This window comes from Ursus americanus, chromosome 23 (assembly GCF_024610735.1).
Source record: "Ursus americanus isolate L20-20 chromosome 23, mUrsAme1.1.p, whole genome shotgun sequence".
Taxonomy (NCBI): domain Eukaryota; kingdom Metazoa; phylum Chordata; class Mammalia; order Carnivora; family Ursidae; genus Ursus; species Ursus americanus.
This window is the reverse complement of record NC_142149.1, coordinates 10556624-10582972: the sequence shown is the minus strand read 5'-3', so window position 1 is coordinate 10582972 and position 26349 is coordinate 10556624. Positions and strand designations below refer to the sequence as shown.

Below are 26349 nucleotides of genomic sequence, written 5' to 3'. Positions count from 1 at the left end.
CTGCTGAGCTCAGACCCTGACTGGGGGCTCGATTCCACCACCCTGAGCTCAAGACCTGAGCCAAAATCAAGAGTCAGACGCTCAACTGACTGAGCCACCCAGGCACCCTGATTTTGGGGTACATTCCTATGTCACCCTCCCACTTGTCTTACATTCCTTCCCTTTAAATTTTTAAACCTCGTTTTCTTCTAACTTATATTAATTTTCTGTATTTTATGAATTTTATGAAAGCCACAATAAATCCTACCTTCGTATAAATGAGTAAACACCTGTGCAATGATAAACCTAGTTCCTGTGTGTCTTTCCCTTATGTGGTAGAATAAACTTTGAATTTGATTTTCTTTTTCGCTGCGTAAAGCCAAGAGCATCACTCTATTGTTGTAGACTAGACCTACTTTTGCTCACGGAGAGCCTCATTATTAGTCGTCGTATTTTAATACAGATGCTTATATTCGTAGTCTTGAAGAAGTAGCTTCCACATTTTGTGTTTTTCTTGGCACTTCTGGGGGGTTGGCTTGGTGACTCGTACCATTTATACCCTGCCTTCTTCTGCTGTACTACACAAAAATAAATATCCTGGGACAGAGCTCCATTCTTCCCAGCTCTGTGTGTGTGGTCCCTCTGCTTGAGCTCTTTCTCTGAGTAACTGATGCCAGTGTGTCTTTGGCTCAGGTTTCGGAGTTGTCCCCATGCTTGATTGGCACCAGCTCATTCTGAATTGACTCTATGCTAGTGAGTATTATTCCAGTTAACCCTCCCAAGAAGCTCAGGAGGCCGTCACTCTTACTCTTACTTTATAAGTGAGGAAACAGATCTGTCCAAGGTCAGGTGCTCAGAACAGCCGAGCATCACTTCATGGGTAAGAGTTTGGGCTCCAGCTGGAATGCCTAGCTTTGCATTTGGGATCTCAACTTCACTAGCGGACTACCTCAGGTGAGTTCCCTAATCCTACGAAGCCTTAGTTTCCCCTTCTGAAAAACGGGAATAAATGATGTGGTTGCTGTGAGGAGGAAGTGTCGTTATCCATATTAAGTGTCTAGTCGAGTGCCTGTTCCATTGCAAGTTCTCAGAGAAGGTCGCTCCAAGTGTTGTTGCCATTATTAGTACTAATCCACTTAATTATTATTCAATAATTGAATAATCATTCAAATTATAATTACTCAATAAATATTCATAAATATTCATTCACATAATTTATTCTACCACTTAATACTTCATAATTATTCATGATGATTATTATTTAGTGGAAGAGCGGGCATATGGAGTCAGGGCTCTCTGACTTTCAAGTATATGCTCTTAGCCACCCGTCAGACTGGTAGAGAGTGTGGTCACACAGTCTCTGAGAAGATGTAATCGTGAGGCTCTGGGTTCTAATTTTGCCATATCTTTGAATGACTTTAAATTATTTAGTCTTTTTCTTTGTCAGCTCTTCACATTAAGGTAGAGTTGTGTAAATTAAAGAAGATATTTTATATAAAGTGTCTGGCACAGTTGCTGGCCCTCGTAGATGCTTAATAAATATTGTCCAATAGATGAACAGTAATTGTCCTAATAGCCAGTAAACTGATTACTTATTACTTTGAATTACAAATAAATAATTATTATAATAAACCAAAACCGGTTGTTCATATAAAAGCTAATACTAGGGGTGCCTGGCTTAGGTCATGATCTCAGGGTCCACTCCGCGTGGAGCCCACTTAAGGTTCTCTCTCCCTCTGCTTCCTCCCCCCCTTCGTGTGCCCATGAGTGCGCTCGCTCTCAAAAAAATCTGATACTAGGTGGCCTTTGGAGTACCTTTGACCTTCCAGGGAAGGAATTTTGTAATAAGCCTGTTTCTTTCCCCAGAGGACTAAAATATTGAATAAGCAACAGAGAACAGACACAGTTTAACCTCCTGCAGAGACTCAGTGCCCCAGACAAACTAATATGCCCAGCCCTGGACGGAACACAGTGTCAACGAACCTAATACGAGCTGTCAGCCTTGGCCCCATCATTTGATGCTTTTGGCAGACTTGATGAGCCCAAAGGCCTTGAGCTTGGGTGGATTGATCATTTTTATTAGAGGGGGCCTGGGTGTCGGGAGTAGGTTCCTTGGATTCACCCATACTTGGACTGAAATCATGGCCTTACCACTTGGGAGCAAGTTAGTTAAACTCTGAGCCAAAAGGTTTTTCCTCTCCCATTACTCCATGGGAGTAATGGTACTCATAAAAGAGAGAGTTTGCGTGTGTTTGAAGAATTAAATGAGTTGTAGATAAAGCATTGCACTCAGTTCAGCCTATATCCCTTTCTTTTTAGTTCAAGACTGAGAGTCAAGTGGCACGAGTTTTACTTTCAGCTCTGTTGGGATGTCTGGCTTTAGCAAATCTGAGCTTTTCTGGGTTCCATTTTTCTCATTCTGGAAAAATGGCATGACCCCCTTCTATTAGGTAAGATATATGATGCAAGGTTAGGACAACACTGGAGTTCAGCAAACATTTTTTTTTGCAAAGGCCGGCTGGTACATATTTCAGGCTACCTGGGCCCCAGTGGCCCCTGTTGGATGTTCTTCGTAGTTTGTTTTCCTACAACTTTTTAAACTTGAATACTGTCATTCTTAGCTGGGTCACAGGCTGTCATTGTGACAAGACCAGTGAATATTGGAATACCAGAGCTGGAAGAGGTCTTACCCAATGCCCTCTTTGGATGGCAAGAAAAGGGAGGTAGCCCCAAATAACGAGTGACCTTCCTGTTGCTTCATACTTTTTAAAAGGAAGGGTGCCGAACAACTGCAGAGATTTTTTTATTTATGGTAGTCACATGTTTCAAGTCATATTTGTCTTTATTTCAGAGTTCCATTGCAGTTAGTACAAATCAGAGTTCCATTGCAGTTAGTACAAATCATTGACGATGAAAGAAACATTGCTTTGGAAATTTTAAGAATGAGAAATCAGATTTTTAGAAATGTAGTCCTCTGGGAAGTATTTCTGAAGAACAATGCCCTGCTCATAAACACAAGAATATGTAAAAATGTCACTGGGGTGTACTCGGGTGTGTGTGTGTTTGTGTGTATGTGTGTGTGTGTTTTCCTTAAACCCATCTTGGTTTTAAGTTAGTCTAGAAAAACCTTTATTTTAGGTATTCTATGCATTTCAAAGGGATTTCGAGGTGAGGGAGGGCTTGCCATTAAAGCCTTAAATTTATGTTTATATCTGTGTTTATATTCCCATTTTTCCTTGTTGTTTTGTTTAGTTAGTTAGTTTCAGTAGAAGGGGCAGAATTATAACACATCAGGGCTGGGAAAAATTGTCATGGTCCAGGATTCTTTTCTCCCTTCCTATCTTATTCCCTTCCTTCCATTTTCCCTTCTATGTTTCTGGAGACAATTCTGCACGGAATGTCCCCTTAGGAAGGCCTGGGTCTCTTTGGTCACCTTGGATTCTGGCAGCCCTGGAATTCTTTTTTCTTCTTTTGGTGATACTTTTGGTGCATTTATTTCAATAAAATGCTTCCTGAAGCTCCTGGTTAGTTGCATGGCCAAAGCCATACTTCTTTCTCTTGATTGGATTGATATCAACCCAGGTAGTATTAAAGTAGTAGAAATAAATGCACAGGAGGGGACCATGTGCTTTCTCTATGGAGACGCAAAATCGGCCAACCTGTGGCTGCTGAGATGACCCCTGGATGGTGTGTGTGCTACATATTGGAGAACTATCACCACTGTCTTAGACAGCCTGGTAGAACAGGACGTATTCTGATCTGCAAACCAGGAGACCTGGCTTAGTTGTGATCTTGGACAAGTTAGTTCACCTCTCTGGGCCTTTTTTCCATCTATAAACAGGACTAGAGAGATTTGGAATTATTATGGTTTATGGTTTTTGCGAGTTAACATAACCATATGCTAATTATTGTTTTTTAAAAACAATTATGGGAAAATGTGGCGGAATAATTGGGCACATTGGTGTTCTTGGATGAAAGAAAAAGTTTGAGGCTTACTAGAATAGTACAATTATTTATATAATTATGTGCACCTAGCTCATATTTACTGGATATTTACTGTATGCGTCATTCTGCTAAGCATTTTACTTGGAATATCTCAGAATATACTAATATCCTCATGTTAAAGAAGAAACAGAAGCTCAAAGAGATTAAGTCATTTATTCATTTTATTTTATTTTTTTGAAGATTTATTTATTTTAGAGAGAGAGACTATGAGAGTGAGCGTGGGGCAGGGCGGATGGGAAGGGACAGAAGGAAAGGGAGAGATTCTTAAGCAGACTCCCTGGTGAGCCCGGAGCCTAACAGGGGACTCCATCCCACGAGCCTGAGTTCATGACCTGAGCGGAAATCAAGAGCCTGTCTCAACTGACTGAGCCACCCATGCACCCTGGAGATTAAGTCATTTAAACCCAAATATATTTAACTCCAAATCCTGCACTACTAACACTTTTGTGCTACTTGGTTTTACTGATGAACTTCCAGCTTAACCCTAACTTAAACTCTCTCTTGTCGTATATGATTTGGGAAGGACATAGTTGCCTAAATACCTCATGTTTTTTCTTTTCCCTCCTTTTTTCCTTAGGCCACCTCGAGACTTAGACTCTAAAGCTTGCATTTCTATTGGAAATCAGGTAAGAAAAATATCATGTTTGCCAGTATCATGTATGCTTTCTGACTGGCCATTGGAAAATTTATTTTCCATACATGGCATTAGGGGATGGGTCAAAAAGTTTGAGTTTAAGCGGAAGTGGTGGGGGGCCCTCTTGCTGTTTTGGATGCCTCATTGAAATCAGGCTAGTGTCGTCCTGACGGAAGATATTGGAGGAGGGTAGATGATTCGCTTTGGGGCGCATTCCTCAAAGTCTAAGGGTAGATCTAGTTGCCATCCGTCAGCAAATGGATTAAATGTGTCAGGAAGGGAACAGGGCTAAGGAGCCACAGTGTAGATAGCTCAAAGTGAGTTTGGAGGCTGAGTTGGAGCTGGCTCTCTGTATTGCCTGTGACAAGCAGGTGGCCTACCCTGTGAGTCTAAACATCTCCTGGTGCTTCCTGCTTGCAGTGCAGAAATAACCCTTAGAATGTTGGGAGAAGCCAGAGAGAGGACGAGGTAGTCTATGTCCTTAATTTTTTTCTTTCCTCTTGCTTTATTACTTTTATTATTACTTTTCTCTGTTGCAGAACTTTGAGGTGAAGGCCGATGACCTGGAGCCCATAATGGAACTGGGGCGAGGTGCGTACGGGGTGGTGGAGAAGATGCGACACGTGCCCAGCGGGCAGATCATGGCGGTGAAGGTAGAGTTGACGCTCCCAAACGCTTTCTGTCTGTGATATATACGTTCGTCCATCTCAGTTGCAATGAATTCTTTTTGTAGGAGCAAAACAATCTTCAATGGGGTCAAACAAAGAAGATTATCTATAGGGAACAATATTTCCCGCCAAATGTGTGGAAAATGCTTCCTTGGTTTGAGTTGCATTTACTGTTTTGTTTTTTTTTTTTAAACTGGTAAATCCGACCCCTTCCTTTTAATTTTTTATGTAACTACCATGTCATCACACTTAAAAGAATTATCAGTACTTCTTTAAGGTCATGGGATACCAGCTCTCAATTAAAATTACCTGGATCATCACCATGTGTTTTTTTTTTTTTTGTTTTGTTTGTTTTTTTGCCTGCTGGTTGTTGAAGTCAAAATTCAAATAAAAGTTCACCTACTGCACTTGGTTGTCATGTCTCAAAAGTCTCTTTTAATATTCTGTTGCTTTTAAAGAATGGTCCCTGAAAATCAGGAAATCAGAATTGAGAGAGAAAATTATGTCCATTAGTGGCAAAAATGAGGGCCAATTTCCTCTCGAGTGAATTTGCATCATTTTTGAGCTGGAAAAGGAAATTTAGAATCATTGCATATTTTTTTAAATTTTATTTATTTATTTGAGAGAGAGAGAGCACATGAGCGAGGGGAGAGGCAGAGGGAGAAGCAGACTCCCTGCTGAGCAGGGAACCCCATGCGGGGCTCGATCCCAGGACCCCGGGATCATGACCTGAGCCGAAGGCAGATGCTTAACCAACTGAGCCACCCAGGCGCCCCTCATTGAATATTTCTTGAGTGGATGCTCGAGGGGCTTTGGGGATCCCCCTCTGCACATGAGTTCATAGATTTGGGCCCTTGTTAGGAAAGTGGATGGTCAGATGACGTGGACCCCTTTGTTTTTGGAGAATCTTTCCCTTACCTTGCAGATTTTGCAATGTGTTCTTCTGCAGACTTTTTGCTAATTAGGCCAAAAATACGACAGCCTCGTGGTATTATATCTTTACTGTCATTTAATGACGGAATCGTATTTCTTTAAGGCTCCATTTGCTGGTGTGAAGGTGTCTATTCTCTCAGAAGCCCTGGGATAGGAATGAACAGTTTCTCCATTTCTGCTTGATTCCATCCATTTCTGATAGCTCTGTCCATTCTTTCATGGTTGCTACTTCATCCAAATATTCTTCCCAAAGAGATTTTTGGATTTTTTTTGTGGGATCCTGAGTCAGCCACAAAGTCACGAATACTCTCGTCTCTGTACTGAACAGACATAACACAATAAAGCAGACTGTTTTTGTGACTTGGAAGGAAATACATTCTCCAACATTTGCACACTTTCCAAAATATATTATCAGTTTGCTCCTTGCCAGGGATTTTTCAGGAAATCCACTGAAAGTCTTCCTTATTTCTCATTTGTTACAAATAGCTAATCACTAGGGTAAATACTTGAAAGGTCGTTACTAGAGCTTGTGGTGTGAGTTCTGTAGTATTTTCGGGATGGGACACCTTAAGGTCCCTGCCTTCTTAACTGACTCATCCTCAGAGCTGTAACCGGACGTTTTCCATGCATTTCCATTCAGCGGATCCGGGCCACAGTAAATAGCCAGGAGCAGAAAAGGCTACTGATGGATTTGGATATTTCCATGAGGACAGTGGACTGTCCTTTCACCGTCACCTTTTATGGTGCCCTCTTCCGGGAGGTAGGTGATCCTTCATTCCAACATCAGAGGAGAACAAGGGTCTAAAAAGAAGTTTCTCTAATCGTATAAGCAGGATTCACAATCCTGGTACTCTTCCTGGTTTGACGTGTCTTCTATAGAGAGATTTCGGCTTGGGCGGTGAGGACATGCCCTGCTGCAAAGTTGCCTTGAAGTGATAGTCTTCCAAGTGTGTTTAGCTGTTTTGAAGACACGGAGGCCCCCTTTCTCCTTTCTGTTTTGGTTTGTGTATTTTGTCATGGTTATATCTCTGTCAGTTGCCTATAGACTAATTTAGGTAGCTTTCGTAAAATCTGAAATATTGTGGTCTTTTGGCCAAATGATAAGCTTCATTTACCCTCTTTATGTACCCCAGCAGCTTACATTTATCCCTGGGCTTTACCTCTGCTTTAAATTTCCCATGATGTGGATTATGATGCTTTGACCAGCTTTTGGGTGATCGATGGCCAGTGTTCCGGGTGGGAGGTCAGACATGGAGTAGGCCTGGAGACCTAATCCCTAGAGGACAGTAACCATCAAGGCCTGGATCTCTGGGAATCTCTTGTTTGCGATCATTAGTATTGATGTATTTATTTATTTAAAAAGTTTTTTAAAAATTTGAGTCAACACAGAATGGCACATTCGTTTCAGTTGTACAACATGGGGATTGAGCTTCTCTCTACATGATAAATGCTCGGCACAAGGGTAGCGACCACCTGTCACCATATAACTGTATTATAGTATCATCGACTATATTCCCTCTACCGTGCCTTTTATCCTCGTAACTTCTTCATTCCATAGCTGGAGTGACTGTTCGTATTTAGACCCTAGTCTTCATCAAGGAGTGGAGACCACATGCAGGTTCTGCTTGGCTCTCCGCGCGTTGGCTCTTTGGAAACGAACTTGCTTGTTTGTAAATTCCTTTGAGATCTTGAAGGGAAATTGTAGATTTCCTCCAAAAACTCAAGGAAGAAATAGTTCTTCCTGACAGGTGTTGACTGTTTCCCCTTCTTTTCCTTTTCTATCCTCTCTAACAATCTCTGAACCAATCCGTCTCCAGGGTGACGTTTGGATCTGTATGGAGCTCATGGATACGTCGCTAGATAAATTCTACAAACAAGTGATTGATAAAGGCCAAACAATTCCAGAGGACATCTTAGGGAAAATAGCAGTTTCTGTGAGTACATCATGAACCCTACTACGAGGAGCATGTGAGAAGTCTAGACCTGGTGTGTCCCTGATTCTCTACTGTGGGCAACCGCTGGCTGGACTAGCGCTGCCCTCCAGCCATGTCTGCTGAATGCAGGAGTGAGTGCATCTGTGGACGAGTAAATGAATGCTTTTCTTTCTGGGCGCTAGAAGATTCTACCACTGACTTGGTTTGGTCACCTCTCCGTTAAAATGCCTTTAAGCAGTGCCTTATCTGCTATGACCGCATTCCTGGTGTGTCTGCATTCCGGTATTAGTTTACTTTGATTTTCATGTGTGGATTTTTAAATGTGTTCTTAAGGCTAATAGAGCCTAGAACGAAGCAGAAGAAAATGAAATGGAAAGAAAGATTGCTCTCTTAATGGCTATTGAGGCTCATGAAGGTGGAGAGAAAAAAAATGCCGTAGGCCAAATGAAACCCCAGCTAGATGAGCTTTTCCACTGGGAGATCCGGTCCTCTCTGGTGGGTGGAGGTCAATGACGGTAGCTTCCTGTGTGTTTTCCTGGAGAAGATACCTCACCTGGTGACGTTAAGCCAGGGATAATAAACCTGGGTATGCTTAACATTCAGTTTCCTTCCATTGACGGAGAAGAATCTATCTTGTGTTTCTCTTGCAGATTGTAAAAGCATTAGAACACTTACACAGTAAGCTCTCTGTCATTCATCGAGGTAAGCGTGCCTGGAGTGACTTGGCTCTTCCTTTTATAAAATCCATCTCTTTTACCCAGACTTTTCTTCCCCCAGTGGGTGAAAGTGGAAATAAATCAGGCAGTAGAACTGAGGGGTTTTCCTTCCCAGAGTAGCAGATCGTAGAAGTAGCTGCTTTTTATCTTGTCTGAGGACGTAAGACGACATGGGCTTTTGTATTACACCTAGATTGAATCTAAAACACCTGTTACCAAGCCCAGCTCTGGGATTACTGCACTGAGCATTTCAGAGAATAGGGTAAAAATGCACATGGTATTGACTGTCGCCTGGGAACTTCTTAGAAAAGCAGAATCATGGGTCCCCAGACCACCTGAATCTCCATTTTTAACAAGCACCCCAGGTAATTTTTGTATACCTTGAAGTATGAAAAGTTCTAGTTAATATAAAGCACAGCTTTTTCAGATCTCAGGAGACAGGATAAAATGAAAAAAATGATAGATTTATCTCTTCTTCCTCTACCTCCTCTTTTTTCCTTCCAATTGGCCTGTCATCTTTTCATCCATCGATCCATCCATTCATCCATCCACTTATCGCTTATATTATTTTTTCCAGCATTTATGCATCACTATAATAGGTGCCTTGGGAGGTATATGAAAACAAACATTCTTATTAAAATTCCACCAAGGGATTCTTGATAGGGAAATAAGACCAATGTACAACAGACACATGGAAAAAATCAACCATATTACAAATATGAAAGTACCAAATATGGAAGTGGTCTAGATAGAGTCTAAAGCAAGGAAGTGATTAGCACTGGGTGACTATAGCCAAGGAAAACTTCTTAGAAGATACACACACAACCAAGTCTGAGGAAGAATTAGTGGAAAGCATGGATAGCTAGTGGGGTAGTGAGATTTGGTAATTCTTACGCTCTCTGAGTCAGCCTGAAAGTGATGTAAAATGTCTTGCACGGAGTGCCTGTTACTACTGTTATTATTATCATTAATGGTTATTATTAGAAACCGGAAAAATAGGAAGAAGAGGAGAAGGAAGTGGGAAAGAATCCAGATGGGAAGAAGAATGTGGATTACCCACAAATGTGAAACTTAATTTTTAAGGATTTATTTCAAAATTAGAAAGTATTTCATTTGTATTAAAAAATATATATATATATAAGTATAAAAATAATAAAATTTGCATGTCCACCATTCAGCTTAAGGGAAAACATTATAAAGGATAATTTTTAGAATAACTTCCTCAGCTCATCATATGTCCTTTGCGAAAAGCCTCACGAGGGAAGAAAGTTAACTGTAATTTCTGTCTGTTATCCAGAGAAAACAGTGATGATCTATTCGGGGGTGTGCTTTGTGGTCTGGAATATCTGAATTCCTGATGAGTTCCACTATGTGACCTCTGGCACACCTCTTGGAGACGCTTGCATCGAAACTGGTTGCCTTGATCAAATCTGATCTCTGGTTATATTGTAGTCTGCCGTAGCATCCCGCGGTCTGTTTATTCCTACCCTTACTGTGCAACAGGTCATGATGGGCTTGAAAAAACTTGCTTTGTTCTCATAAGAATACTTAAGATGAGATTTACCCTTGTGGCAGATTTTAAGTGTGCAATGCAGTATTATTTATTACAGGGTCAATGTAGTACAGCGGATTTCTAGAACTTACTCATTTTGTGTCCTAGAGACTGCCCAAGGAACGGGGCATTTGATTCAGTCCTAATTTTTAAAGTTTTTACTACACATATGGGGGCAATGCAGATGGTAAATAGAGGAAAGAGTCTTTTCTATTGATGGAGTCATAATCTTACGAGAAGGACAAAACATGAAATAGAAACTCAAGTTGGAAGCAGTAAGATGCATGTAAGTGGGAGTCAGGGAGGCCTCAGGGGGCAGGGAAGGCGAGCCCAAGTGGAGATGTCAGGCCCCCTGGTGGCAGACACATGAACCTTCCGAGCCTCTGGCATCACCGGCTCCTGGTTGTTCTTGCTTTCAGACGTCAAGCCTTCTAACGTGCTGATCAACACTCTGGGCCAAGTGAAGATGTGCGATTTTGGAATCAGTGGCTACCTTGTGGACTCTGTGGCTAAAACTATTGATGCAGGATGCAAACCGTACATGGCCGTAAGTATGGCGGCTGGGAGGCATCTGGGAACGCAGCCGCCCACAAACCTCGCCCGGAAATAGGAAATGGATGGCCACAGAGGGAGAATGGAAATGTGCTTCCGGTGCAAGAAATAGTCTGCATCTTATTTTTTTTTCTGAAGTATTTTCTGTCTGAAATCCTCAGTCACTTGCTTCAAACATATTATTTTTTAAAAATTCAAGTAAAAAAGTTCTGTTACTTGAAAAATAAAACATGTAAGGAATACATACAGCCCACACGAAGTTTTCACCCTGTGTTGCAGGGGAGTGTTATCCTGTTTGTTGGGGACTGAAGAGTAAACAGGATTTAAATTACCCAAACAAGTCAGTTAGGTTAGTCCTGAGAGATGCTCACGGCTGGGAAGTTTCAATGCCATTGGCAGAGACCTTGGGACCCCCTTTAACTTTAAGGGGCTTCTGTATTCTGTTTTGAAATAGATTTGCATTTGGGGTTGAGAACCTTCCCATCGGTGTTGAGCTAATCTCACACAGTAGCCCAGTGACTTGCGGATTCTCACTATTGAGTTCTGGACTGTTGGTGCTCTTAACAAAGAAAATTCTAGACTGGCAAAGTAGCTTTATACTGTGTATCCTATTCTTAAGGCAAAGTTGAAATTAGTTTTTTTTTAAATAAGTTTTGAATCGTGAGGGACTTTGATCCACTCTTGTCTTCAAGAAAAGACTCCTGTAGAATGAGGAAAGTCCCATGGAGGTGTCGATCTTTATTGTAGTTAGTGAGTCTTCTTGGCCTGGGAGGCATGTTAACAAGCTTAAAACAACTCACTTGACAGCTGGTGACACCCCCACCCCCAGAGACTTTATCGAGCTGAGAATGTCACCTCATTTGTCTTTTTCTGTCTCCTCTGCAGCCTGAAAGAATAAACCCAGAGCTCAATCAGAAGGGCTACAGTGTGAAGTCTGACATTTGGAGTCTGGGCATCACAATGGTAACGTGTGATGGTCATTCTCAACTGTGAGGTTCTGGGCATGAAGCTGAAATGGGGTGGGTTTTGAGACCAAAAAGCAAACGCCCTAACTGTGGGTCCTGAGCACCCTTTCCTGCGGGATAGAGCAGGGGGTTTTGAATGACGGTTGTCTGCAGGGTGGTGTGGTGGAAAGACTGCCTGGGATTGGGCAAACTCAGTTTTTCTCTTTATTCTGCCTGTAACGGGGCATGGGCCCTTGAGTAAACTGATGGAGTCACATGGACTGTGTACTACCCTTGTCTGTAAAATGAATCCTGCACGTAGCTCTTGGTGGTTTACCTTATAGTTTAAAATTAAATCATTCTCATCTAGGCATGTAGTTTAAGCTACTCCAGGAATGCTAATGTGTCTGAACCCTGACGGGGCTGTGTTATCCAGGACATAGGCTGTGTTTCCCAGAATATGGTTCTGATAGAAGTCTTGGACACTGAGGGCAGATATAGCCAAAGGACATAGTAGCAAATAAGATAATTTCCTTCGGCACAGTCCTACAGTTATCCTTTGGAACTTTGGTGATCATACATTTTTTCGGTGTATCACCAAGGTCTGGAATTATCCACTGTGGTCCTGGCTCCTTCGCAGGCACAGCAGCTGATTAAATCCTGTGAGTTATTTCACATCCTTGCCCAGAACACACGTGATGATCTTGTAATGGCAAAGTGGCCTTACTCAAATCCAAAAAAAGATCAGTCATTTGGTCCTAGGATTTTTTTTTCCATTCCAGTGAGGGACCTGCAGAGGGCAGCAGAGACACAGCTCTGTAAAAGTCTTAGGGCGAGAATAACTTTTCAGACCAAACACTGGAAAACCTGGTTTTGCTTTACATCCCGAAGTTTAATACTGCTGGCTTACAATTTTATTAAGTGTCACAGTGGCTTTTGGTGAGGACCCAGTTATAAATAGGACTTAATTGGCTGCCTCCAGTAAGATAATGTTCAAAAATCCCTAGCACTAGGAATTGGGGAAAAGTAGAGAACATATCGTTGGTTTATTTCTCCCCAAACTTTACTTGAACTTCACCTCTATATTTCTTTCGGATTCTCCCGGAACAGAAGAACACAGCAGATGCCCTAAAGTGGCTCTGTTTCAGCGGCTGACCCCTTGTTTTTTTTCCTCCCCTCCAGATTGAGTTGGCAATCCTTCGGTTTCCCTACGACTCTTGGGGAACTCCCTTCCAGCAGCTCAAACAGGTGGTGGAGGAGCCCTCGCCACAACTCCCGGCGGACAAATTCTCTGAAGAGTTTGTTGACTTTACCTCACAGTGGTAAGAGAGCCTCTTCTCCTAAATGCCGGTGTGAAGGAAGAAGAGGAGTTCTCATGAACTTCCTCCATTAGTCTTAATCATTACGCATACATTCATTCCAAAAGCATTTATGGAGTGTGCCCTCGATGCCGGAGAAACAAAGATGCCTTTATCCCAGTCCCTGCCCTCAGTGAACTCAGGGTCAAGTGGGGGAGTCTCTGCAGTCCGTGATTATGGTACCATATGGCAAGTCTGGGGATGGAGCTATGCGCAGGGTATTTGGGGAACTCAAGGAAAGGCATGAGGATAGAGTTTCTGGAGGAGATAAATTCTGTGCTGAAGACCCTAGGAGGGATTTTTCCAAGCGATCAGGGAAGTAAGGAAGGGAAAGATAGTCCAAGTAGAGAAGAGATCATGCTTCCTGTCACAGGAGCAAGAAACTCCTTTAGGAGAGCTATACGCTTATTTTGATGTTGATTGGAGCATGAAGAGAACAGTGGTTGGATGGTTGGAGGATTAGGGCGGTGGAGTAGATAAGACGTCTAGTGTTTTGTAGGTTTTGTTGTAGGCTGCCTCCTACACAACACCTGTTAACTGTGGATACACTTGCCCGTGAGGGTGCAATGGACGATACCGGGGGTCTGAGGAGGGAATCTAAGGAAAGTTGGAGTACAAAAATGGAAGGAGTCATGCTAATAACGTAGACTTTGTTTTCGTGGAAATTGTCGGGGGAATCGAGGAAAGTAGGAGAGGGCGTGAGTGGTGACCATACAGCCTGGTATAAGCTGATACTAGGGACTGTGGCAAGTGTTCCTGGAAGACGACACCAAACGGAAAGCACAAAATGGCGTGCGTTTATATGGGCATCGTGCAGAAGCAGACAGTGCCTGGCCCCGCTGTGACCCTGGGAGGGGAGCCGTCTTGGCCGCTCCCTGCTGAGGAAAGAGCTGGGCCTCTGAAGGCCATTTCACAGCACAGCTCCTCAAGGTTATCATTCCTTGGCCTCCGTGCTCTTTGGAAGAAGTGTTCTGAATGCAGCTTTTATTGGGAAACATGATGAGACAAAGCAACTGTCTGTTGTTTGTGAAACTAAGGCCTTTTGGACTTTTTGTTAGTGCTGGTCCCCGTGTCACCCCTGGTATTTTGCCCCGATGATGTATGAGGCTGGCCTACTGTTGCTTGTTTTTGTTTTAGTTTTGGCTCAATGGCTAGAGAGGGGCTGGAGCCGTGGGCTGGAGGACAGTGTGTTGTTGGGCGCGTCTGACTGGGCGCCTCTGGGCGACTGAGGTGTGTCCTCCTCTCTGCTTTTCTTGAGCGAATGTGCTGGATGGGGTACTACACCGGCCAGGTTGAGATGGGCTCATGATTTTGCCTTCTGGATTCAAGAACTTGTTTTTGTTGTGTATTTGTTTTTTTTGTTTTTGTTTTTTTTTTCTTTTTCCTTTTTCTCAAATGTTTAAAGGTCACATAGGAAAAGGGGTGAGTCATCTTGGATAGTTCGGACCAGTAGTTCTCAAGAAGAGTGGTAAAGGGGAAGGATCTTATCTAGGGAAGTCTTGACAAACTCTCCTCCCTATAACCTTTCTCCTGCCTGTTCCCCTTTCCCCAGGATTCTGGCTGGGTACTTCGGAAAACTTGGTAAGAACGAGGCTGGTGTGAAAAGCTTGAGAAAGCAGAGCTGCCTATTAAGAATCGCCAATTTACTGCAGTAGTTGTCAACTCTGGCCGTTCGTTTGTAAACCTCCGGAGAACTTTCACATGTACTGTTGCTTAGGCCACACCCGCAGACATGCTGACTGGTCTGGGGAGGGTCCCGAATATCGGTATTTTTCAAATGTTCTCAAATCATTCTGCTATGCAGCTGGAGTGAGAACCCCTCATTTTGCCCCATGATCTGTGGACCTGGTATCAAAAAGGTTTCCTTTTCAAAACCTGTTTTTCTTCTATAATTTATTTTTTTAAAAATCATGCAATTACTTTTTCTTTTACCAACGTATTTTTTCCTCTTAGAATTTCTCCTAAAGATTCAGAGCAATAGAGCTTTTTTAGAGATATTTAAAAAATGAAAACCTTGAGAAATATTGCTTTCTAATTTTAACATGTGCACACATATGTGGACAATCCACATGCTTTTTTATTGCTCCTTGTATGACGACCACCCTGGGCCTACACTTCGCCCCCCAGAACCCTGCCAGCATCTTCAGAGACCTCAGAGGCCTCTCTGTTCCCCTCTCGTTTTCTGTCAATTTTTGTCCCAACTACTGAGTTTCATTAATTTAAAAACTTTGAACCATAGATGTTTTCTAGCTTTCCTGAAACTGTGAATTCTGTTAATTGCTATTAATTCTGTGTCATTTTACTCATATTCATGTCAGCCAGTCTGGCTTGCTTATGGGGTTTAGTAAAATATATATATATATATAACATGTAATATATATATATATTACATGTTATATATATATATATATAAAATAATAGAAACAAAGCTCAAGTCACCTGAACTCTGAAGTTTTCCAAGAATAATGACTCAAACTTTCAGTGTTGTAGTTTCTGTAGAATCTGACATTTAAGAGTATCCATTGTGTAAAATAGAGTTGTTTTTGTTGGTACGAGAATTGGAAAGAAGAAGAGAAGCATTAATTTTGCATTTATCTGCATTCTTAATGATCCTCTCTTGGATTTTTTTTTTTTTAGAGGACAGGCTCTCCTGTTTCAGATGGCAGATCAATAATAGCTTTTTGCCTCCCATAAACTACCAATGTATATATATTTTTGATACCCCCTTAGTATGAAGTCTATTTTGAAGTGCACTGAGTTGGAAAAGTTGTCTAATGCTTCAAAAAAACAGTGCTGATTTTTTTAGAAGGATTTTATGAATGGCTTAGATCTTGACGGAAGCAATTTCAGTTTTCCTGTGTACTAGCTTACAGATACACACCTGCTTCCAGTAGCTGTGTGGTTATTTCACTTGTTTTATTACTGATAGTTTTAAGTTTGATCTGGAGCTGAGTGGATAGAAAGAATGCAAAAGTGACTACCTAAGAACACCCTCTTCTGTTTCTTGATGAAGAAAAAGGTCTCTTTTATAGCTGTTCCTCCATTTTCCCATGTGCACAGCCGGATCTGAGATACCTGTTCAAGAGAGAACCATTTTTGGAGGGACCTCCGTGTATTTTTTTTTTTCATGACATAGGCAATGATCCTTCAAGACTTCTCAGAAAGCCCCTAATTTTGTGGTTAAGTGGGGAAAGGGAAATATAGATTTGGAAAGTGAAAGATGAATCCCGAACTTCGAGAGAGGTACCTCGGTGGTTTTACCTTGTACCTCTGTTTTTCGACTCAGTGTCGAACTAGAAGAGAAAGGTTGCATTATCCACAGCCTTGGTCATCTGTCAGAACATTTGTGACCTTTCCCGGGTTGCGTGCTATCTAAGCATTTAATGATACCCCTCCGAGTGCTGCTCCACACTGTATAGCCTCATCCAGGAAGTCCACTTGGCTTTCGGTCTCCTCTGATCACTGCATGTGAGTTGACAGTAATCCTGGTCTGTGGGAGGGAGTAGAAGCACTCAGCTGGCTATCCCTCTCATGCCCAAAGTTGCCGCTAGAGCCTGGAGCCCCAGCTGGTGTGTTCTTGCAGTAGCCTCCGGGAGACATCATCCTCGGGGTGGGGTGGGAGGATGGGGGCAGAGTGTAGGAGGAAGAAAGAAAGTTAAGGCTTTTATGCCTTATGGACTTAAAGGAAAAATCAATGATGTCCTACCAACCCTTCCTTTCTGTACTTATTTTGAAATAGGACTATGGAATGACATTTCCTCCTTTTTTTTCCTCCCCCTACACGTGGTTTTCTTATCATAGGGGTTTTACAGCATTCCTAGAGTAGGTGATGCTGTCCATAAAGGCCTTGGGTTGGGATTCATAATTGAGAAGTCTCCTAGAAAAGCCTGACGTTCTAGTCTGACAGAGGGTGAACAAATGAGTATCTAAAAAGGAAAAATGGAATCAGGGCAGGCTTATGTTTCTCTGTATAACCTCTTCCTATAGGTTCACGGGCTTGGTGACTGAAGGAAGTTTCTGGAAACCCAACTACTGTGTGCCCAAACAGGCCGACTTCTTTTTTACTTTTCCTTCAGGCCTATTTGAGAGGCTCAGTGCCCAGCTGACCAGCCCGATGGCATGTTGGAGTGTGTTGGAGGCCCACCCAGACGTTGATGCTGCCTGACTCAGGAGCTAGCATGACACAGAGACAATCAAATATAGTTCCCGACTTGCTCAGGAAGAAGAGTAAAATGAGGCGCTAGATGTTTATTTAGCTTATGACAAATGTATGGGCTTGAGAGGCACAGTGTGTTTTTATTCTGTGGATGCACCAAATAGCCCTTCTTGGAAACCGTCGTAAGGGGAATTCAAACAGGCAGAAATCCTCTGGTCAGCACAAACTTCAAGCTAGCAATTCTCAAGACAGCATGAAGCTGTTTTTTAGTGTCAGCTACGGTTAGGAGCGTGTGTTGTGGCATTTGGAAGAGGAATTAGAGCAGTTAGCTAATTGCACGCTTGAAAATGACAAGCCACTTGAAAATTCAAAAGTCTGCCTCCCATCCAGAAAGAAATTGGTGTAGCTTTGAACTGCACGGCTGTTATTTTATCCTGAATTTCAAGCACTTCCTATCAAACATGGAAAATTTGCTTTCTCCCCCCCTAACCTTATCCTGAGTATTTTGCTATTCTTAGCCCATGTTTTGAAGTGTTCTCAATTTAAAAGATGGAGAGAATGGGTTTTATCAGTTATGTTAATTCGATAAACAGCCTTGGACTGCTGTGTAAGTATTTTCCATGAATGCCCTGTAGTAGCGCTTGTGGTAAATTTTGAGCCTTCTAATCAGAGGCCGTAAGTCAAGAAAGCCTATCGGCCAGCAATCCCTGAGGTTTCAGGAATCCGAAACATTTTCTGATGCATGAACTTGGGGTACTTGCCCCACATTTTCTTTATACAGACTAAAAAAACAAAACCAAAACCAAACCAAAACAAAACTCCAGAGGAATTCTCTTAAACTGTTCCAGAAGTGAAAAGATAAGCTGTCCTGACTTAAAATGATCTCTCCTTAAAAAAAGGAGGTGCTTACTACATTCCTTGACCTGATGAGACGAGAGAGTCTTCTTTCATTATCGACTAAATAGACGTGCAAAAATCACAAAGGTCTCTGGTTGGTAAAAGTGGCCAGTGTTCTAATGCTTGAGCCAGATGTCATCCCCTTGGTTCAGTTGCCGACCAATGGAAGCTAGCGATTGGAAGGGTGGGTCATGGTCCTCAGGAAGAATGAACGTTAGCCGAGTCGATGCCCAGCTCTGGTCCGAGGACTCCCTAAGGTGCCCGTCTAAGTAGAGACCCCTGAAATCAAGCCCATGACTAGTGAGTGTGGATGTAAGGTGGCCTCTGTGTTTTTCGTGATTGCTTCTAGCAAGTTCAGTTGTTCAGATTCTGGAGAAGACTTTCTGGTTTTTGATTGGCTTTGAACAATAGTGAAAATTCAGGGCTTTTGTACGTCACCCTGTTTGTTTTCTTCGCTACGGGCTGTGTGCTGGTCAGCAACGCTCCTGGGATCACGTTTCTCCTTCTGTGTTTCCTTCGAGGTGAACTAGCTCTTGAGCTTAGGAAGAAGACTTCTGCTTGCCGGGGTTCAGGGACAGAGAGGTGGTAGTGTTGAGAATGTGCGCAATGACAGACGGATCAGCTGGAGGGGCTTCTAAGTGAATTTGGTTTCCGAGCAGGGCATAGAAGGGAGCAATGAGGAGGAATACCCTCGTCCACGTGGCCCAAGGGGTTGGCAACCTCAGCACTCATGACGTTAGGGACTGGATCATTCCTTGTGGTGGGCAGCTGTGCTGTGGATTATGGGGCATTGATCAGTATCCCGAGTGTCCCCTTAGATGCCACCGGGTGTATCTACAACCGAAGATGCCTCCAGACATTGCCAGATACCCCCTGGAGGGCAAAGTCACCCGCAGTTGAGAACCACCAATAAAGCCCTGTGGAATCTCAGGCTATGCATACGTGCAGAGACCTAAGTGGGACTTCCAGGGTCTCCCTTCATTTCACTCAGGCACACCTTCCCATTATCAATCTGACTTTGACAGTTGATAATTCCTCTTTCTAATTCACTCTTATTTTTATCCTCAGTTGAGACGAAACTTTCTCTCATAGGTTGTCTGGTCACTGAGGTCACTAGGTCCTAGATCTGCCCTCAGTTCCAGGTTGAAAACTTCTCTCCTCACATCTACTGTACCCTGTCTCAGGTTCCCTGGCTTCTACCCACAGCATTGCCTGGAATAAACTGGTAGGCTGCTTTAAGTTTTTTGGTTCAAAAGCTTTCTCTCTCTTTTTTGTTTTTGTTTTTTTTTCATTTCGTTTTGTTTTATACCACACTTTCTCAAAGCGTCTCAACTACTTCCCTCTCTTGTGGCTCCGTACCTTGACCCCCCCCCCCATTATTATTAGCCTGTGGGGGTGGAGCTGAGCTCGTATAACACATACTAGGTCTCATCTGCTCAAAATGATCCATTGGCACAAATCCCAGCAACCCTATTGATCAGTCACATTTTGGTTTCTTCAACGCCAGGCTACGTTCCTTTCCATCCATGTGGGATTCGGTGGCCCGGTGGGCAGACGGGTCTCTAGGTCGCCTTGCAAACCACAGTTTTCAGTACCATCCTTCTCTTCATTCTGTGACCTGGGGTTCCAATTCCAAATAAACCACTTATTTTCTTTTTTTCCATTTTAAGGCCATGGGTGGATACAGGGGGTGGGGGCTAAGGATAGAGGTGAGGGGCTGGTCTCTTCTTATTGCTGTTTTGTTACTGTTGCCTCTGGTATCACATGTCATTAAAACATTTGTGTATACAGACAGTTGTGTATACAGAATGGGAGCCACTCCACAGTAGCTTGTGACCACAAAGAATTTCTAAGAAGAATCATTGCGAAGTCACTGACTATGCTTTCTCTTTCATTAGCCAGGAAGTTGTAAAAAAGTTGCATTACTTTAGACATTTTATGGGGGTGTTGCTTCTATCTCAGGTGGGTTTGGTTAGGATTCTATAAAAGCAGATTATACATTCAAGAGAACTGGAAGCAAGGAGAACCAGGTATTGAAGATAGTGAAGAGATAACATGTAATGTAAGAAACACCTGCCAATTTCTTGTGGAAAAAAGCTGTTTTGAAGGAAAGTAGATATGTGTTTTGGAATGTAATGGCTGTAGATCAGAAAAGCTAGTTTGTATGTCATTGGCAAAGTATCAAAAGGAAAGTAAACACACACACACGCACTCGCACACCCCTATTCTAACTATGCAGGTATACCTAGAGTGATTTAAAACATAATTTTATGTGTAACAAAAGAGGGGAGTCAGGATAGGAGATTCAGGTATTCAATACATTTTAAAGCTGATTATGTGTAGTCTTCTGCAGATTGTGAAACCCTAGTCTCGTGAAAATACAGATGGTTCCTAGATTTTAATGTGATTGATTTTTTTTTTCTTTAAGCTTGAAGAAGAATTCCAAAGAACGGCCGACATATCCAGAACTTATGGTACGTATTGCTAATCGTGTAAACCTGTCCAAACCAACAGCTAGTAAAGGTAAAGTGACTAAGACCTTAATTATCATCAAACACAACCGTATTGGAAGAGCTGGTTCATTGAAACGTTAGTGACCGGAAGTGCATTCAAGCAAAAAAGAGTGTGTCCTAAATCCTTCACGTGTCCTAAATCCTTATTTAGTATGACTGGGGGCAGGTCACCTTTCTTAGCAACTTTTTCCATGTTGGTAATCTTGTCATCATATAGACTAACTGATGCTGATGAAATTTACATTTTCAAGTTCTTGTGATATTAAGAGTCATCAATTACGAATATAAATGAGGGAAAGCATGATTTAAAGGATTTCAGCAATGAGGAAAACAAATGCTAGGTGACTGATCAGATATTTTTGATAAAATATTTAGGATTTGTTGGAACGACTGCTTTTTGGTGGGTGTTTAGGGAGGAAAGACTGCTTTCTCCTTTTGGTTTTCATGTTAGTGGAAACAAGTAAGACCAAGCCTTATTAGTTTGAATTATATTACCTCTGCGTTCACAGCTTACCATTTGTACTACCTTTGAAAAAAAAGAGTGAAAATAAGACCTCAGCGGAGTTGTGGGTTTTTTAAAAAATTAATTTATTTTTTATTTTTATTATTCTTTTGAGTTGTTTTAAAATAGGTTCTCTTAAATTGTTGTAACTACAATTTTAAGCTAATTACAAATGATCCTTTAGTATAGATGGCAGGGGTGAAACTTGGAAAGTCGAAGTATATGTTGAAACACATTTTGGGGGGAAATATGATAAAATTTTGACTACTTACTAATTTGCATTAACCATTCCTTAGATTTGTTTCAACTATCAAGGTTAATTTTAGCAGGGGAAGGAAGAGTTTTGTTCAGTAGAGAGAAGAGCAAACATTGACATTTCTTCCTGGAGCACAGGAATTCAGTGGGCGTTTAATGCTTGCTTCTGTCCCACCCCAAGACAAGCAGTGCTCGGTCTTGAAGACCTGCTCAGGGCCGCTGCTAGAAGTATAGGTTCCTGAGATCTTTTAACAAATGGTGTGGTGAGGTGGCTCTGACGTGGAAAAAGCATGTGTTATATACTATCTTACTCATATATCATTGGCCATTTATACAACTTCTTTGGAAAAATGTCTTTTGAGGTCCTTTGCCCATTTAAAAAAAATGAGATTTTTTTTTTTTTTTGGCTATTGAGTTGTATAAGTTTTTAAAAAATATATTTTGGATATTAACCCCTTATCAGATGTATGGTTTACAGATATTTTCTCCCATTTTGTAGGTTGCCATTTCATTTCGTTGATCATTTCTTTAGCTGTGCAGAAGCTTTTTGGTGTGATGTAATCCCACTTGGTTTTTGCCAACAAGTACGAGAAGAGGTGCTTGTCATTATTAGTCATCAGGGAAATACAAATCAAAACCACGGTGGGCTATCACCTCACACCTGTTAGAATGGCCATCATCAGAAAGACAAGAGATAACAAGTGTTGGCGTGAATGTAGAGAAAAAGGAACCCTTGTGCACTGTTGGTGGGAATGCAAATTGGTACAGACAGTGTGGAAAACGGTATGGGGGTTCCTCAAAAAAATTAGAGATAGAAATATATGATCCAGCCATCCCACTTCTGGGTATATATCGGAAGGAGATGGAATCACTGTCTTAAGGGGGTATCCGCATCGGCATGTTTGTGGCGGCATTATTTATAATAGCAAAGACATAGAAACAATATAAATGTCCATTGGTGCATGAATGGATAAAGAAAATGTGCTACACACTTGCACACACAATGGAATATTATTCAGCCATAAAAAAGAAAGAAATCCTGCCTTTGGCGACAACATGGATGGAATGTGTATAGCATGGTACTATAGTTAACAATAATGTATTGCCTGCTTGGAAGTTGCTAGGAGGGTAGATCTTAAAGGTTCTTATTACCAAAGAAGAATGGTGAGTGTGTGAGTTGAAGGACGTGTTAGCTAACCTTATTGTGGTAATTATTTTGTAATATAGAAGTGTGTCAATCGTCACGTACGCCTAAACTTACACAATGTTATATGTCAATTATATTTCAATAAAGCTGGAGAAAAGAAAGGGGAGAGTACAGCCTGGAGATTTCAAGCCAGGAAGAGTTACAGAAAGTCGATTCATACAATAGGTGATAGTCACAGCCGATCACACGGATTTTCGGTTCTGTTGGTTAAGCTTTGATTTAAGTCTGAACCATTCTCCAGTTGGGGGACTGTAAAGGAACACTGGGGAGAGTTTTAGAGTAGACCAGGTGGTCTCCTTGGGCTCCCAATTGTCCCTTTTAAAAAGGCATGCCCAGGGACTCAGCATTCTGTTGGCTGTGTTTGACCAAGACCCACAGTTGAGGCAGAAAAGAAGATGCATAATGCTTGAGAAAATCTCGGCATACTACATGTTTGGGTTAAACATTCATCCTGAATATATATATATATATATATATTCACACACACATACACACACACATTTTTTCCTCCCTGATTATATTTTTAATAGCCAGTCGGGGGCCTTTTTAGTGCTGGGCACCCTTTTTGGGTATGCTTATGCAACCCCCAGAACATTTAAAAATTAATTTCACATAAAGTGCAGTGGACATGGAGTGATTTCTGGGGTGTCTTAGGAAGCCCGTGCTCCTATTGTAAACTTGCCTTGTTTGTCCCTATTTTCAGATAAAAGAGCATTTTCTGTATATTTCTGGCTATTTAAAAATGCAGAACATTTTTTCCCCCTTCCAAGTGACCTCTTATCAGAGGTTTCAATGGAACACACTTGAGAAGAAAAAAATGCTGAGTCCTAGCTTAGTATACACAGGCAACTGATGGTGAACTCCACTTTCCAGTATGTTCTAACGCTGTGGTCTTTTATGGTCTACATATTAATGTTACAAAGTCATGTGCATTCCCCCTGCCCCCACTTTTTTTTACGACACTAGTCTGTGTGGTACTGGAAATGGACTTGCCTTCTAAGGCTATAACTGCTCTCTGCTTTCCTGTGGAATTGAGGTTTTTAAGTGGAAAATCTGAGTCCAGGCTCTTTGACGTTAGCATTGGGAAAACACATGCTGAGAGACTATTGTTTAAATTGTAGGAGTTGGTGAAGAAAGGGGGAAAAAATCCTTTTTTCCAGGTGAAGGGCACTATAATTAAGGCCCCAACCCAGACATGTCCCTCTTATAGAAATCTCGACCGCTTCCCCCTCCTAACTTGGATTCAGGGGTGTACTTGCTTTCACATCATCTCATTTGCTTGTTCTCTCAGACTCCCACTGGGGGACATGACTCAGTAGGATGTGTTCCTTTAGAGTGGGGACCAGCCAACATTTCTGTAAAGGGTTAGATAGTAAATATTTTAGGCTTTGTGGGCTGCTTTTCAATTCTGTTGTTGGAGTGTGAGAGCAGCCATATTCGATACGTAAACAGATGGTGTGGCTGTGTTCCAAAAACCTCTGTTTCACAAAGAGGTAGTGGGCTAGCTAGCCTTGGCCCCTGGACCATTGATTGTTGACCCCTGTCCCAGATGTTAACCACCAGAAATGATAACCAGGTGATACAAGTGATTACCCCAGAGGTGACATGTTCTTCAAATATCCGGGAAGCTCTAGATTGAATCATAGTGTTAAGCAAGGATGACTGAACCCCTAGAAAGCCGTAGTCTTAAGGGGTGACATGTTGTGTAGAAGAGATGGCGACCATTGGTGCTTGTGGCTTGCCCTGATGTTCCTGGTAGCGTGTTCTTGGATCTCCGTGTTTTCTCGAGGCACAACCGTTGGTAATGTCCTCCCTTCCTGTACCTGGCTCCTTTTTTGAGAAACCAGCCTGGGAACGAATCCATGGTGCCTCATTTGCTCGCCTCCTAGTTGCTGGCCCTGCTATTCTTAGTCCGTTGCTTATAGAGGGGACTGGGTTCCCTCCCAACCTTTTACAGCCTCAAAACCCACACAAGAAGGCGAGTCACACTTTCCGTTTTGACATGCCTGCCGGCTCTCCCCTCCCCCTGCCTTCTGCCTCTCACAGCATTTACCCAGGGAGTAAACTGAAAGATGCCTGAGGACTTTTTCTTAAAGACTTTAGGTTAGGATATTTGATTCATTCACAGACTACTGCTACATTCACTGAGCAAACAGCCACAGGAGAACCAGAGCCGTCGAAACTAGTCCCTGAGACAACCTGAGGTTTGACATGTCCTGTTTTGATAGTGAAAACTTTTTAAGTGCATTGAAAGATCACCAAATGTCAAGAGGATGTGGGAAAGCTAATGAGCATGATGGTAAAGCACTTGGTAAGTGTGCTGTGTAAGTGGTTAGTAATCAGAAGTAACGCTGCTGTTTATTTGTACAAGGAGCTCGGGATGAAGGACCTGGCATCTTCAGTGACTACAGTCAGTGGGGGTGAGGCCGTGAGCCAACCCCCAACCTGTCTCTTCCAGATGGGCAAGAGCAGAAAGCCTCTTTATCATTTTTTTTTTTTTTTTTTTTGAGTCACGATACTTACCTACTTTCATTTGGGTTTTCTTTCTTTGTTCCTTTCCCATTTGCATTGTTTCCTAACACTTCCATGGGTGGGCATTCAGTTCCCCACAGAGCTGACTCATGCAGCCCTGTGCTGTCAGGTTTAAAACAAATATAATTAGAAAACCTACAGCTAGGCAACATGAAGGTTATAAACTAACATCCCCAAAGGCAGGGGGAAACGGAGTGAGTCATCTACGTGTCTGCATGCAAAAACGTTCCTATTTAGAGGCTCGACCTAGTCGCTGAAAATAATGTCCCCAGACAATCAGAGGCGGCCATGACTGGGGGTGGTGGTGTGCATGGCACTGGGCTCTATCAGAGGGAATCGTCCTTTTTGGTTTGTTTGTTTGATTCTGTTTCCACTGTGAGCACTGTGGTTCGTGAGCTGATGTATCTCCTTTTAATTAGAGGTGTGAGGTTCCAGGGTGACAGCTGGCAATTTACTGTAACAAAATTGAGCCTTTTGGGGAGGTTGTACTGGTGCAGAGAAGAAGGTTTCGTTCTCTTCAGAATTGTTTTGGAATGTGTGGCCTCTTGGACCCACTTTGCCTATTTCCCCAGCAAACTGCTAGCCCTGGTGTTTTTGTGAAGTTTGCTTAATCTGAGCTGTGTGAATAGAGAACCTTTCTTTCTTTCTTTCTTTCTTTCTTTCTTTCTTTCTTTCTTTCTTTCTTTCTTCTTTCTTTCTTTCTTTCTTTCTTTCTTTCTTTCTTTCTTTCTTTCTTTTTCTTTCTTTCTTTTTTGCTTTTCTTTTTCTTTTTTTTTGCTTTTCAATCTTCAATCTCCAAGTTGAGTTTCTCTGCACATACCTAGAGTTTGGCAGTCGACATCATTTTCCAGATGGATCAACTCTTCATCAAGAGAGACATTAGTATAACTTGTGGCTGTCGATGTGGCTTCGAGAGTGGCTTTGTTAACTGTTTCAGTCCAAACCAGCTCTTCAGCGTCAAGGGGAAGCCATGCCTTGCCATATACTCTGTCGCAAAGCTGGTTTCTCATTC

The 26349-nt window shown here is 42.2% G+C and overlaps 1 protein-coding gene across 4 annotated transcripts in view; it reads left to right on the top strand.

The window, feature by feature from the left end:
* The window catches only part of MAP2K6 (mitogen-activated protein kinase kinase 6), a 109466-nt gene that overhangs the window by 76857 nt on the left and 6260 nt on the right, over nt 1–26349 (top strand). For all 4 annotated transcript variants that reach the window (XM_045814582.2, XM_087854183.1, XM_045814583.2 and 1 more), the window contains exons 3-11: nt 4562–4610; nt 5158–5271; nt 6860–6979; nt 8037–8153; nt 8804–8855; nt 10841–10968; nt 11859–11936; nt 13100–13239; nt 20757–20802. In XM_045814582.2, the coding sequence (XP_045670538.1) occupies nt 4562–4610; nt 5158–5271; nt 6860–6979; nt 8037–8153; nt 8804–8855; nt 10841–10968; nt 11859–11936; nt 13100–13239; nt 20757–20802 (844 nt within the window). The remainder of the gene's footprint in view (nt 1–4561; nt 4611–5157; nt 5272–6859; nt 6980–8036; nt 8154–8803; nt 8856–10840; nt 10969–11858; nt 11937–13099; nt 13240–20756; nt 20803–26349) is intronic.